At 46.6% G+C, this 13,942-nt stretch overlaps 1 protein-coding gene across 16 annotated transcripts in view; it reads right to left on the bottom strand.

Moving 5' to 3' along the window:
* CTIF (cap binding complex dependent translation initiation factor) overlaps positions 1-13,942 on the bottom strand; it is a 345,954-nt gene that overhangs the window by 58,014 nt on the left and 273,998 nt on the right. The window contains exon 11 of one of the 16 annotated variants that reach the window (XM_075066857.1): positions 6,853-6,920. The exons of the other annotated variants lie outside the window; for them this stretch is intronic. Within the exon in view, the coding sequence (XP_074922958.1) occupies positions 6,894-6,920 (27 nt within the window). The 3' untranslated portion in view covers positions 6,853-6,893. Of the gene's footprint in view, positions 1-6,852; positions 6,921-13,942 lie in introns of those variants that run through there. 16 annotated transcript variants of the gene reach the window in all.

The following is a 13,942-nucleotide window of genomic DNA, read 5'->3' as shown; positions in this document are numbered from 1 at the left end:
TGTATGGGGAGGGAATCTAGGGAAAAAGAGGGGGACGGGAAAAGACTAAAGCCCCATGCAAATCACAGACTCTCTTGCTATTGTTTTTCTTTCCTTTTGAGGAGGGAGAAGGGCAGAATTCAGCTGCAGCCAAATCCCGAAAAGAATACATCACCCAGGGGTGGGAAGGAATTGTGGTTATCGTGTGCATTGTTACAATCCCCATTTCAGCTGCCATACATTATCATTTGTAATAAGTGACAAAGGCAGATGATAAATTATAGCGAGAGGTACTCTTCAGACTGTTTTAAAAGAAGGATAATGCACGGAGAGCTATTGCTACGGCAATACTTTGGAAACAGGTAGTTAATTGCTGGGAAAAGGCTGGGAGTCTGCTCTTAAATGGGCTCATTGACTGAGTGGAGAACTCTTTCCCCGTTCTTTTAAAAATTTTCCTCTACAGGATTTTGCCTTGCAGAGAGAGCCGTCCTTCCATTTTATTGCGGTTATCCCCACCTTCCAGGTCCTGGATTAAGTTAATACAAATTTTCGTCATATTCCAGCTATTGGGTAGAAGTGATTTTGGTGCTTGTGGAATTTCAAGATGAACCCACCCTGCTTAGAGCCAGGTACAATGCAGGCAGAACTGTGCCATCTTCCCCACATGCCTCTGCCAATCCTGACCTACAAGATGCCCCTATTGTTTCCTTTCCTGGGCCCTTCATAAGTCGAGATGGTAATGATGCGCAAATTTCCAGTACACATAGTGATGAGAGACATTTCTACAATGGAGCAGGCAATAGCTTTCAAATCAACCAAGAGTGAGTGGGAGGCTGCAGTGCTTAATTTGCAATGAAAGAGATGCTGGGGCTCAAGCAATTAGATGCTGGAACTCCAACAATTATTTTACTTTCATATCTGACGCAGCAAGCCCAGAGGCGCCGAGGCTACGAACTGCCGAGCCCAAAGGCGCCGGGGCTATGAACTGCCAAGCCTAGAGGTGCCAGGGCTCAGCCCTGGCAACCCTCAGCCAGCACAAATTAAGAACTGGGAAGATGGCTTTGAAAAACGGTGACAAATTCCCTTAAAATGAAGGCCCATGTCAAAAACAGCAGAGCAGTGACCTTGAAATGATGGGACAGACAGTGGGGTGAAAACACATCAGATTTGTGTGGGATGGAAGCAAACTGGTATCTATAATCAGTTCGGTTACTACAAATTGAACAGAGTGGAAAGGTAACCTCTGGATAAGGATAAGACCGGCAAATGAGACTGGAATACAGGTCTCCAGAGGTAAAAGTAGAGTGAATTACTCCATTGTGTCACTTAAACTGCCTCCATTTAGGATTATTCCATCCTGTAAGTTACGCTGTCTACCTCCACTCCCTGCACGCATCTACTTAAAGTATAATTACAGTATCACAGTAGTCATCTTTCAGATGAGCTGTAAAACAGGGGTCATGACCACTTATGTTCGTAAAAAGAACATTTCACAGAAATAAGGCTGCTAACTTGGTATCCTCTTTGAGTCATGTTCAATTTACCTAAAATGCCTCCAAGAGTTTCAGCTGGATTCTTCTTCACCTCCTGCCGTGAAATATTGTGTGTATAATAAATAGCTGCTATGTTCCACCCTGGAGGTGGCTGCTTTTCAGCCTAGGGGACAATTATTCATAAAACAATTTGGGTGAAAATACTGTTACAAAGATCAGATATGATTTTGATAGTTGGTATTTCTAAGGAATGGTGCAGATGTATTAATGACACTGATAAATACAAATGCACAAGATTTTCCCTCTCTGTTTCTCTTGAAATATTACCTTTATTTTGTGGTCACTTAACATAGCCACAACCCATTTTGGTGCAGCATTCGGAAAGATAACACTGACAGCACAGCAGCCCCATGCCCTGCATTTTGAAAAAAAACGCCATCTTGTCAATGTAGGTTTTGTGCCTGGAGCCAGTATTTGAAGCTCTAGAAAGCCGTATAAGACAAGTCTTCAGCGTAGTGTGAAAAGTCAGGCTGTTGCCAGATGCAACAGAATCGTGTTCAGATATTTCAAAGGTTTAGGAGACAGTGGGGCATGTGTGAGGGACAGTGGGGTGTATGTGTGTTTGTGTGTGTGTAAGAGGGGTAGGAGGGGAGAGAGCATTTCTGAATTATGACATGACGGGACAGTTAGGTCAGGTTCATAAGTGCTTCCTAATGTGCTCACAAAAATGCCAGGATAGCTTCTCAAGAAGCTGTGAATTCTCAGCAGTACCTGACAAAAGGAAGTCGGGAAGGGGCCGCGCTCAGAAGAAAACCCCCAATGCTCTTTAACAAGGAGGCAGAGTTCCTTTGCGCCAGGCTGGCATTGTCCTGCCAAACTGCGGTGGGCATAAAACAGCAGGACTCTAGGAGGCCACAATGACAACACACACTATCAAGGTAATTAGACAGTCTCCAGTGAATTATTGCTCAGGCTGCTTTTGCAACTCAGGAGCTCTCGCCTTCACTTATCCAGACCCTATTGCTCACAGTCAGACAGTATGTTTCTTTGCTGGGGTTGGATCATTGCCCCAGCCTGCATCTCAGCGATTCCTACTTTAACCCCTGGTACCTTTCACTTGTACTTTCTGCCCCCTCAGCATATAGGTTACACTAACTTACACCCCTTACACACCACTGCAGTAGAAACAGATTCAGGAGTCTAAACAAAGAAACAGTCCAGTGTCTCGGAGGAGCTTGGGGCTTAGGTGAGGCCTACCTGGCTACCATGACAAGTTGGTGGGCTAAGGGGAGCAGCTGGAAGAGTTGGCAGAACTTCTAGCAGTGCCCTGATTGTGGGAGCACTGCTGTCATTTGTAAGACAGGCGTGCCACGTCCTGGGTGGCCCCCCAAAACCCAGAGAGTGACCATAGCCAAGAGGGTGTCTATGTCCTATCTACACAGGGCAAGGAAAATGAGGTCTTTTTCTTTTGACACAGGGGCCTTGGCACATCCATCCATGTCTTTGTTGCCTGCTACTATGCCCTTTACATGGGGCTACAAACTGAGCCCACTTGGAAACTTCACCTACTGCAGAATGCCATGGGCTCTTCATTAAATCCATCTTCCCACCAGGACCATATAACTGCTAGTGCCCAGGGGTGGGCACTGGGTCTTGACACGTGGTCAGGTGAAACTCAAAGTGCTAGTTATAACCTCTAATATTCTCTCTCATTGGGGACTTGGTTACTGGCAGGATCTGTCCTTGGGAAATCAATAGAGATGTTTGAACTGGGTTCCTCTCACTATCAACAGGAGAGACCTGCTGGCCGGGCGCTTCTCTGAGAGGGGTCCTCAGCTTTAGAATTCACTCACCATCTATGCCCAGATCTGCTAACTTCCCAGGCACACTGTAGAGCCCATCTTCTCCTTCAGGCATTCGGGGAGGGCTGGAGAGGTCATGTGATTTTCCTGGGAGGGGTCCACTTGATGGTATGTACTCGCTTTACAGCGGGAGGAGTGGTCCACTCTATTTGAGATTTATTGTGACAAGACATTTGTGTCAGGGCTTGGGATGGGATCCTACTTATCTTAAGTATTAGAGGGGTAGCTGTGTTCGTCTGGATCTGTAAAAGCAGCAAAGAGTCCTGTGGCACCTCATAGACGAAGAGATGTTTTGGAGCATGAGCTTTCGTGTGTGAATACCCACTTCATCGGATGCACGGGTCCGGACATGCATCTGACGAAGTGGGTATTCACCCACGAAAGCTCATGCTCCAAAACGTCTCTTAGTCTATAAGGTGCCACAGGACACTTTGCTGCTTTTACTTATCTTACAAAATACATTTCAAAAAAATAAGTTAACTAATCATGTGGATGTGAGACAATGTGGGCTAGAGTAAGGGACCTCTGCACTGCCCTGGGCATGGTCAACATAGGCACTAGAGGAGAACCCCTCCTTCAACCCACTGCCTGTCATTAACCAGACAGACAGGTGAAGCCCTCGGCTCCTGTTTCTCTCTCTCATGCTCCCGCCTGCCTGTCGCTGCCTCCTATGAGCACTGAGTCTCTTGCCCACATTTGCTGGCACACATGACACTGAGAAATACCACTGCAGAGCCCTCCCTGCGGCAGCCATTCATCAGCGGGCAAATACAAATCCCAGTGGGGTTCTCCATCCCCCCTCCTAGCCCCTCTATGCCTGGGATCCCGAGAATTTCATCTAGGTGCCTCAGTCTGTCTGGAGGGCAGTGGGTCCCAGGAATGCTTGCCTTACAATCTCAGGCAAACGGAGAGCTGGAGGAGCTGTTGGCATCTGCCAGCACATTGCATTCTTTTTCCTTAAGCTTCACACATGCAATGTATCCTCTCTATAAGGCGAAGGTGCCAGGGAGTCTACGGGGTGCAGCCAAGTCAGCAAGAGGAGCCAGCGGGAGAGAAGGCAGCTATGTGTTTGCATATGTATTAGGGGTTTCCCCTTGAACCTTCCTTGTCGCTGTGACCCAGGGACCTAACCAAACAGCAGGATCTCTAAATGTCAATATCCTAGCAATTGGAGAAAGAGGGGGAAAATCTGGAGCTGTAGGGGTGACTCACGCTGGATCTATGCCTGCAGGACGTTAGGTGGTTTTAAATAGCTCGGCCTCCACCTTGTCCTGTGCTCCCCTCAGCTCAGAGGCTTAATTGCTTCTGAATTATCTGAACTTGTCTTTTCCCCTTATGTTGCCTTCCTTCTTTACACTGGCTCTCAGCCTCATTCAACCCGACATCACCACTGGAGAGCCTGATCCTCAGAGGTGCTGAGTGCCCTCTCCTCCCCAATGTCTTAGACAATCGGAGTCTGCCAAGTCTGGGCCTGAGCCTGTGAGGAGCTAAGTGTTCTTGGACGCTGCCAATATGTGTGTGGGAAACTCTCTACCTTCTACCACCTATGCATCAAGAGACAGACTGCAACACAGACAGGAAGGTGGCACCTCTTTTATTCCATGCATCTAGGCAGCCCGGTGCCACCACCCATCTGTCTGTGTGTCAGCAGCTCCCCTCACACTGATAACCACCGATCATGCTCTCTGACAGAGATGAAACCACCGGGCACCACTGTAGTTCCTCCCTGCAGCAGAGCCCTCTCCAAAGCAGCTGTTTACCAACAGGCTAGGCATAGTGACCGTTTCACTAACAGGATCCTCTGCCTGACCCACCCCATGCTTGGGATCTCTGGGTGGCTCATTAGTGTGGGGGAACCAGGAGGGATATGTTGCCCACATTCATATAAATTGTCATTGGCTCCCTGTCCATTTCACACCCCACAGCATCACTGACTCCAACCATTCAAAGGTCAGGTGTCTGGCCCCCAAAGTCACACAGACATGTTTTGGTTTTTGAAGTCTGCCGTCTGCTACGGTTCACGTTCCCAACTTTTCCCTGCAAACACAAGGGCTAAAAACTTCCTTTTTTAAAGACGGGAAAGCTAAGGTTCCCAGGTGACATGAGAATGGTAGCAGCTGGGGCTTTAACTAAAACGTTAATTATCATGAGACTTGTGATAAAAAGTAGCAAATTTGGAATCACTGAACCCTGCATAAAATCTCACCTTAGTCATAACTCAAGGTTCCCCTGCACCCCGACTGTACTCCCACGTGACAAACCCTTCTACCTTATCTTTCTTCTCTGACTTAACCCTGTGCACCTCTGCTTATGATACTCCATCCCATGCTGATGCTGACATCAGGAGCAAACCATTCTTTCCACAATTCTTCGCATATTTGATTCCTGGTTCATACTGCTTAACTCACTCCCCAATAAAACAACCTAGTTATGCTTCCTTGAGCCTCCTGGTTTAATGAAACTCATCTATTCTCCTTAAAACATGGCTATTGCCCTACTCTTCAAGCCTGGCTTTCCCTGATCAGCAGATGCTGCCCGCATCACATTCGCAGAGCAGTAACTGGACGGGTATATGCTATTACTCTGCACAGACTAATTCATTTTAGGAACGTTGCCTCTTGGAAAGGAGCTGGAGCAATTTGTTTTAAATCTTCCATTTAGCAGAAGCGAGTTGATTCTCAGCTTAGGGACTGCAGAGTGAAGGACTGCCTTCCCTATACTTCTTGATAGCTTCCCTCACCCCTCTGTAACTGTACTACCTAGCTTTGAAGAGTGTGCTGGATGGCAGTATCGATGACTGATCCCATTGAAAATAAGGGCTCGGTCCTGTCAATGCTTTATGCCTGAGCACACTGCTTTCTAGTGCAAGCAGTTCCACCAACTTCTCTGCAACCCGCTGTGGGTTCAGAAGTGCCCAGAGTTACACTCTGCAGTTGCAGAGAGGCAGAGAACATTGGGAGCCAGCTGGAGTTTCCCAGAAGGCCACATTCTTTCTTTTAAGCTTCACACATGTAATGCGTCCTCTTTATAAGGTGGAGGTGCCAAGGAGTCTATGGGGAACAGCTAAGTTTGCAAAAAGAGATATAAGAGGAACTAAAGAAGAGGGGGCAGGTGCGTAGGGGTGGAGGAGAGGAGGTGTGTGTGGGCCTGCGTGCTGCAGTTTTCCTTCCCACAATGTTTTAACATGTTGTGAAGCCATCATGACAGAAGAAATGTAACTTGCATTTGAAAATACGCTGCCTCCGTTGAAACGTCGGCATCTCTAAGACTGAACTACGATAAAAAGCAGTAGCTAAGCCCAGTTAGCATTTGGAATGTCTATGGCTGAGTGCTTCTGATTTAAGCTAGCTGAACCTTAGGAGGGTTTCCATAATTAAATTACTGTCTCCACCTTGATTGGCTGGGTCACTGACACATCTCTGCCGCTTTACTGCAGCTTTAATTATTTGGAGAGGGGGAAATACTATGCATCTCATATAATCATTTTGAGTTATTTATTTTACAGATGCCAAATGACACTATAGTCCTGGGGACCTGATCTTTCTTCTGTCCTGTTTTTTCAAGACAAGTGCACGAAGATCACAGCCTGGAAAGAAAGAAAGATAAAAAAAAAAAAAAAGCAGGCAGCCCTATGGACTGCAACAACAGTTTTGCTGGACTGGGGCCAGACAGCACATTGGAAAGTTACACACACGTAATTCCCAATTGTTGTCATCTCCATGCCCCTGCCCAGTTTGAACCACTATTGGGAAACAGGGGGCATGATGACTCCACCCACCAGGAAGCAAACAAGACTTCCTCTGTATAAGCTCCAGTTGGCCCCTCTCCCCCAGCAAGACACTTCCAGAGAAGGAACAGTTTAGGCAACTGGGAGGGAAGACTAGAAAAAGCCACATCTCAGAGGGGAGGAGGGTAGTTTAGGATGGGAGGAGATGAGTCTACGGGACTCAGCAAGTCATTTTACTTTGTCATATGACCCTCTTCTCCCTTCCTATGACAGAGATGGTTAGGGAGGGTTGGTAGCTGAACAAGCAGTATCCATGGAGAGGATGGTGATCAGTAGATCTCTATGTCCACCAAGGGTAGGACAAAAAGCTATTGGCTTAGTTTGCAGCAAGGGTGATTTAGGATGGATATTAGGAAGGCCTTTCAAGAGCTAAGGATAGTTAAGCTCAGGAGTAGGATGCTTAGGGAGGTTGTGGAATCTTCATCACTGGAGATTTTTAAGAAGACACCTGCCAGTGTAGTCAGTCTTGCCTCAGCACACAGGGATGGACCAGATGACCTCTCAAAGTCTCTTCCAGCCCTCTATTTTTATGGCTTTTATGATTCTACCATTTGCAGCACATTCTGCCCACAGGAGACATCCCATGCAGACAGCAGCCGCAGAGTGATTTCCAAGTGAGTGTGGTGGCTGACACACCTCAGAGACACCCACCTGAGCCCTGGCTGCCCAGGAAGCAGACATACTTCTAGAAGGATGGCCTCGATACTCTGGGAGAGGGGTTGCCAGGTTGCACATCATCAGATGTGTGACAGCCACCATCTTAGCTGACCTATTGAAGATTAAACCAGGAACCTCCAGAGCTAAAAGCATGAGCTGTTACAGCTTGAGCTAACGTGCCAAAGTGACCTGGCAGGTACCGGAACATGCTCATATCCCCGGTGGATCAGGTATGGAAGGGCACTCTCCAGTGTGCTTCACATGGCAATGGTTTCATTTAATCCAGTGATGGTTATCTGAGTAGCTGCTTTCCCTTATGGCAACCCTCTAAACAGATAAATAGCTGCTTCACTCCTCTGAACACTCAAAGTCATCATCCAAGTTTGGAAGGTGTTTAATGTCCAATAAGTGCAACTTCCTGTCGCAAGGGTAATCGGGTTAGGGTAACTGGGTTAAGTAACTGGTACCTCAGAGTGCGGGTTGATCACAAGATGAAGCCTAGCCTCTGGAAAGAATGCCAATATGGAGAAAAAGTGATGAGGGAATTCTATGACTCTCTTGCACAAAGTCTCCACTAACAGAGCTGCTTTCAGAATAAGAAATATTTGGAAGCCTGTCCTCTGAGCTCAGAGGGGGCTCCTGAGCGGGGCACTTCTCACTATGGCCTCACAGCAGAGGGACCGGTCAGGGGCTCTTTCAGGGATATCAGGGATAGGGGGACTTAACTGTGTCCCAGAAGGCTGGAGGCAAGAGCAGGCAGGATTCTGCTGAGCTGGTAGCTGGAGGCTGACTAGGAGGAATTGCAAGCATTAAGGGAGTTGAAGACAACTCCCTGCTGTCCCCCAAATGGTTGTCTAGATTCTGCAGGCAAGTGAGGAGGAGAGCATGTCCCTAACAAAGAAAGAAAGTCCACATCCTTGGCAGAGGTGAAATGGCATCTCCAGCATTAAATACGAGAGAAATGGGCACTGCAGCAGGCTCCTTACAACTTTCCCCCAAGTACGATCCCTTTATCTCAGCGGGTCACTCAGATGCATAGTGGGGAACTCTGCCTTTCAATATCCTTCTGACTGAGAATCCCCCACAAGTAGATTTGGTGGGGGCCAAGGCCTAAGAGCCTAGAGTTTCCATCCTAAGAAAAGGAAGAATGAGGGAAGGACTGAGGGGAAGATATCCTACTTCAAAGGTGAAGGATGAAAGAATCACAGAAGTGTGGGGGGGTGTATAAAAAGAGAAAGTCTCACTCAAGTCTTTTATCTCCTTGCCTCCAACGATCTCTCCCACAGGACATGAGAAGAGAGGAATACCACAGCTTACATTCCTCCTCCAGGGCTGTCCACCTTACGTGCCACAGCAGAAATTTGAACCAACCATGATGCGTCGACGTTCTCATTTCCAAACTATAAGTACGCATGCCCATGCACTGTACTAATGTGGCCACACACAATGGCTCATGTAGAACAGACTCTTGTCTCTTGGCTGAGTAGCAAATATCATGTGACCCTCTATAGCCCGGTCTCACAACAATCTGCAAATCCTGAAAGAGGTCTTGAAAATCATTTCATGATTGAAGACTGCTCTGGAGCATTCGCTGGGCCTCCAGGCAAACTCATTCTTTCCACGGCACAACTTCACCCAACAGCCAGTATTTCTTTGCAACCAGATTTGCCCATTACTGTGCCCCAAAACAATCTGGGGCTTTCAGTCTACTTGTCAGTTTCATTAGAGGGGGGATTTTTCCACTCTATGCACAGTATATAAACAATCAAACATATGAGTGGGGAGGTGACAGAGTTAACAGATTCCAAGCCAGGGATATTCATGGCACCAGGGATTTGTGTAAAGTTTCATACTGGAACCCTTTTCTAAATTCTTTTGGTCATGAAATGACAGAGGGGAGAAAAAACACTGCAACTGTTTAGTCTGCAGGGGAGGTGGCTCTGGCCCAGCACTCCGAACATACTGTCGCTCGCAAACATTTGAGAAAGGAATTTAACAGACAACTCTCTGTGCTCTTGCCACCCCTCAGTGTCCCACTGACAGTGCTGAACTACCTGACTGTTCAATAGATACGAGTTCTATCACTAGCGCTCTTTGCTAACGATGCAACTTGAGATACTGTGAGGGACTAGGGGTGCCAATTTTGGTGGGATGTATTCCTGGAGGTTTCATCACATGGCATAATCTTTAATTAAAGATTAATCTTTAATTCATGGAGACCCCAGGCCAATCCTGCAGGGTCAGCAACCCTATGAGGGACGAGTAACAGGAGTAGTAACTGAAAAACATTTCCCAAGAGAAATGACCAATCTGATAAAAAAAGAAAAAAAGTTATTGGCTAGGTCCACTTAGCTAGAAGATCTCTGAAAACCTTTTTGAGCTGATATGCACAAACCCTATGAAGTCATATAGTTTCAAAAGTAGCAAAGGTTTTATTTTGCTAAAAAATAAAAATATTGTTTCGGGGATTAATTTAATTTTTTAAAAGGAGACAAACGGTTCTGTAATCTTTGCAGTTTGCACTCTGCAGCGCACATGTACTGAACACACTCTGCATGCAGTTCAGCTTCTATGAAACTAACCGCATGGTGCTCAGATCAAAAAAGCCAAGTAACAGAAAAGAAGGGGCTGGATGGAAAGCTGCAAGACTGCAGAAAATAACATGAAACCACAATAACCTTCCTTGCTGACTCCTCATACTTAAAGGGACACTTTCAAAAAACAAATGCAGTATCGTCTTGATTTAGGATGACCAGATGTCCCAGTTGTATGGGGACAGTCCCAATTTTGGGGTCTTTTCCTTATATAGGCTCCTATTACCCCTCACCCCCGTCCCGATTTTTCACACTTGTTGTCTGGTCACCCTATCCTGATTTGCCAAACCTCTGCATTGTCCAAATCCTTGTTGACCCACGTGGGGGGACAAGGAAGGAATTCGGATAATGCAGAAGTTCAGATAATAGAGCAGAGACATCTCCCCCGGGGTGGGTGGGGGGAAAGGAAGGCCACACCCAATCTCTGTAGGCACAAGGTCCAGGGACAGCTGCGGTCCTGGCTGGGCAGAGCAGATCCCTGTTCAAGGGTCTCTGCTCTGCCCCACCAGGACTGCAGCCTCCATCGACATTTGCAATAACAAGGAGCACAGGAGCGACACTGCAGGGAGCCCTCTGCAGCCAGGCTGTCACAGGAGTGAGCAAGCAGCACTGTGACAGCGCAGCTGCAAGGGGCTCCCTGCACTGCTGCTCCTGTTTCCTCGATTGTTGGAATAAAATCCGTGCCCCCCCATGCTCTCCAGCTAATGGGGAGTATGCCGTAGTATAATGACCTTTCCTTAGGGGTGTGACAAACAACATATCTGTAAACTGGCAGGTATGGGGTACAATCTCTTTACAAAGGTGCCCGGTGATGGGAGTGCTAGAGAGAGGGAAAAAACCCTCCAATTATTATAAGGCAATGAATTTTTAAAATCTCATTTACTTTTCACCGCTGATGCTAATTGTTCACTTGATGTTTTTCAGCTGGTTGGATCGTGAAACCTGACCAGTTCATTTTGCTCACTTTATATAGTCAGTTTCACTTTCTCGTTCTCCTGCACTAGCACCATGTAGCTGTGCTTGGGGTCCTCACACTTGGCAAGGAGAGCTTTTCTGAAAGCTCCCCCCACACTGGACGCTGTGTGGGTAAAAGGAAGCACATGTAAAGTTAATGACACTGATGGCAGACAGTCAGTTACTAGGAGGGGCACAGAGGTGATTCCATTACTTGCAGCATGTTCTATCCATTGATTAATCCAGAGGCAGTATTGTGATGTGAAATCAGCATCACACTAGGCTTTAGAATCATAGAATAACAGGGTTGGAAGGGACCTCAGGAGGTCATCTAGTCGAACCCTCTGCTCAAAGCAGGACCAATCCCCCCAAATCATCCCAACCAGGGCTTTGTCAAGCCTGACCTTAAAAACCTCTAAGGAAGGAGATTCCATCACGTTCCTAGGTAACCCATTCCAGTGCTTCACCACCCTCCTAGCGAAAAAGTTTTTCCTAATATCCAACCTAAACCTCCCCCACTGCAACTTGAGATAATTGCTCCTTGTTCTGTCTTCTGGTACCACTGAGAACAGTCTAGATCCATCCTCTTTGGAACCCCCTTTCAGGTAGTTGAAAGCAGCTATCAAATGCCCTCTCATTCTTCCCTTCTGCAGACTAAATAAGCCCAGTTCCCCCAGCCTCTCCTCATAAGTCATGTGCTCCAGCCCCCTAATCAATTTTATTGCCCTCCGCTGGACTCTCTCCAATTTTTCCACGTTCTAGCTATGTTGTTTAGGCCACACCATTTACAAGCTGTCCTACCACACTGCTAGCAACATATACACACATGCAGTAACATATATAGATCTCAGCAACTTTGAAGCAGCTGCCTTGCTAGTATACTCCAATCTCTTATCTAGGACAGAGGAAAGTCTGAAATCACTAACTACTCTACTTTGTTACCCAGTAGATGGGGGTGGGAAATTTTTTGACCTGAGGGCCACATCAGGGAATAGAAACTGTATGGCGGGCCACGAATGCTCACAAAATTGGGCGTGGGGTGTGGGAGGGGGTGAGGGTTCTGGTTGGGGATGCTTTGTTTCCTCCTCTCCCTAAAGAAGCCTTTGGGTGCTCTGCTCAGAGCTCAGGTGCTGCACTTCCCACTATTTCACCGGCTGTTTGCTGTCCAGGTATAGAGAAGACAGATGATGGGCAGTCTCCCCTCTCTTTGGCCAGCGCATATCAGTCCTGCCCTCTCACCATTCTAGTTCTAGAACAGATTGCGGACTACGATCATGCAGAATTCTATGTAGTGATTTTGGAAACGGACAAATGCCAATAGGGGATAAAGATGAGACCCTCCAATATTATGTCCACTTGAGAGGTAATCTGAACCCAAGATTACTCTGAACTGCTAAACCACTTCTCCCTCATTAATGACTAATCACCAGCTCCAGCATTTTACTCTATGAATTCTGTTTCTGACATATAAGCGCATTAAAAACTTTACAGGTAGATCATCAGCTGGTGTAAGCTGTCAAGAGCGCCTCTCTGTCCTGAGCGGAGCTATCACAATTTACAGTAACTGAGGATCTGACCCCAGCCATTATGTGCTTTTTCCTGTGGAAGCTTTTCTCTTGAACTGCTGCAACTTAAGGAAAAATGTTGGGTCCCGAATGGTGTAGGGGATTAGTAACGGGTCATCCACCCTCCAAATCCAGCCCAAGGTAGCAATGGCTAAAAGTTGCTCATACTTGATGGCCTCTGTAAAATGAATTTGGTGGTCCCAAGGGAGAGGTGCATCAAACTGGCATTTAGTCTCAACAAAGAAGCTAATGACTGAATGGACCTGAGGGATGAACTCCATTCACACCCCAGCATTTGATACCTTCTGGGCAGAGCTGTGAACACATTCGTGGCATTAGAGAACCCTGTGATACTGCTGCCCACACTGTACTGGTCCTGTAGACAGCTCTAGGACTTCGCTCTCCAGCATGCCTCACTAACTGATTTAAATAACAGTTCCAAGTAGTCCGTGTTTGCAAAATGCTTATTTTAGAATTGGAAAAGGTGCAGAAAAGGGCAAAAAGAATTATTAGGGGTATGGAACAGCTTCCATATGTGGAGAGATTAAAAAGACTGGGATTTTTCCGAGAAACAACTATGGGGGTATGATAGTGCTTTATAAGATCATAAATGGTGTGGAGAAAGTAAAAGTGTTATTTACTCTTTCACATAACACAAGACCTAGGAGTCCTGATCAAATGAATAGGCAGCAGGTTTCATTGCACTGGGATATTGTGAAGGCCTGAAGTACAACTAGGTTCAAAAGAGAATTAGATAAGGCCACAGAGCATAAGTCCATCAATGGCTATTAGCTAAGATGGTCAGGGACACAACCCCATGCTCTGGGTGGCCCTAAACTTCCAACTGCCAGAAGCTAGGACTGGATGACAAGGAATGGACCACTTGAAATTGTCCTGTTTTGTTCATTCCCTTGGAAGCTTCTGGCACTGCACGCTTTCGGAAGATACGATACTGGGCCAGACGGACCATTGGTTTGACTTATTATGGTGGTTCTTACGTTCTTGTTAATGTGTCAATTATCGTCATTACTTTGCTTTAAAAAAGAAAAAA

This window comes from Chelonoidis abingdonii, chromosome 6 (genome assembly GCF_003597395.2).
Source record: "Chelonoidis abingdonii isolate Lonesome George chromosome 6, CheloAbing_2.0, whole genome shotgun sequence".
NCBI lineage: Eukaryota > Metazoa > Chordata > Testudines > Testudinidae > Chelonoidis > Chelonoidis abingdonii.
Note: the sequence above shows the minus strand (reverse complement) of the source record. Positions and strands in the feature narration are given on the sequence as shown.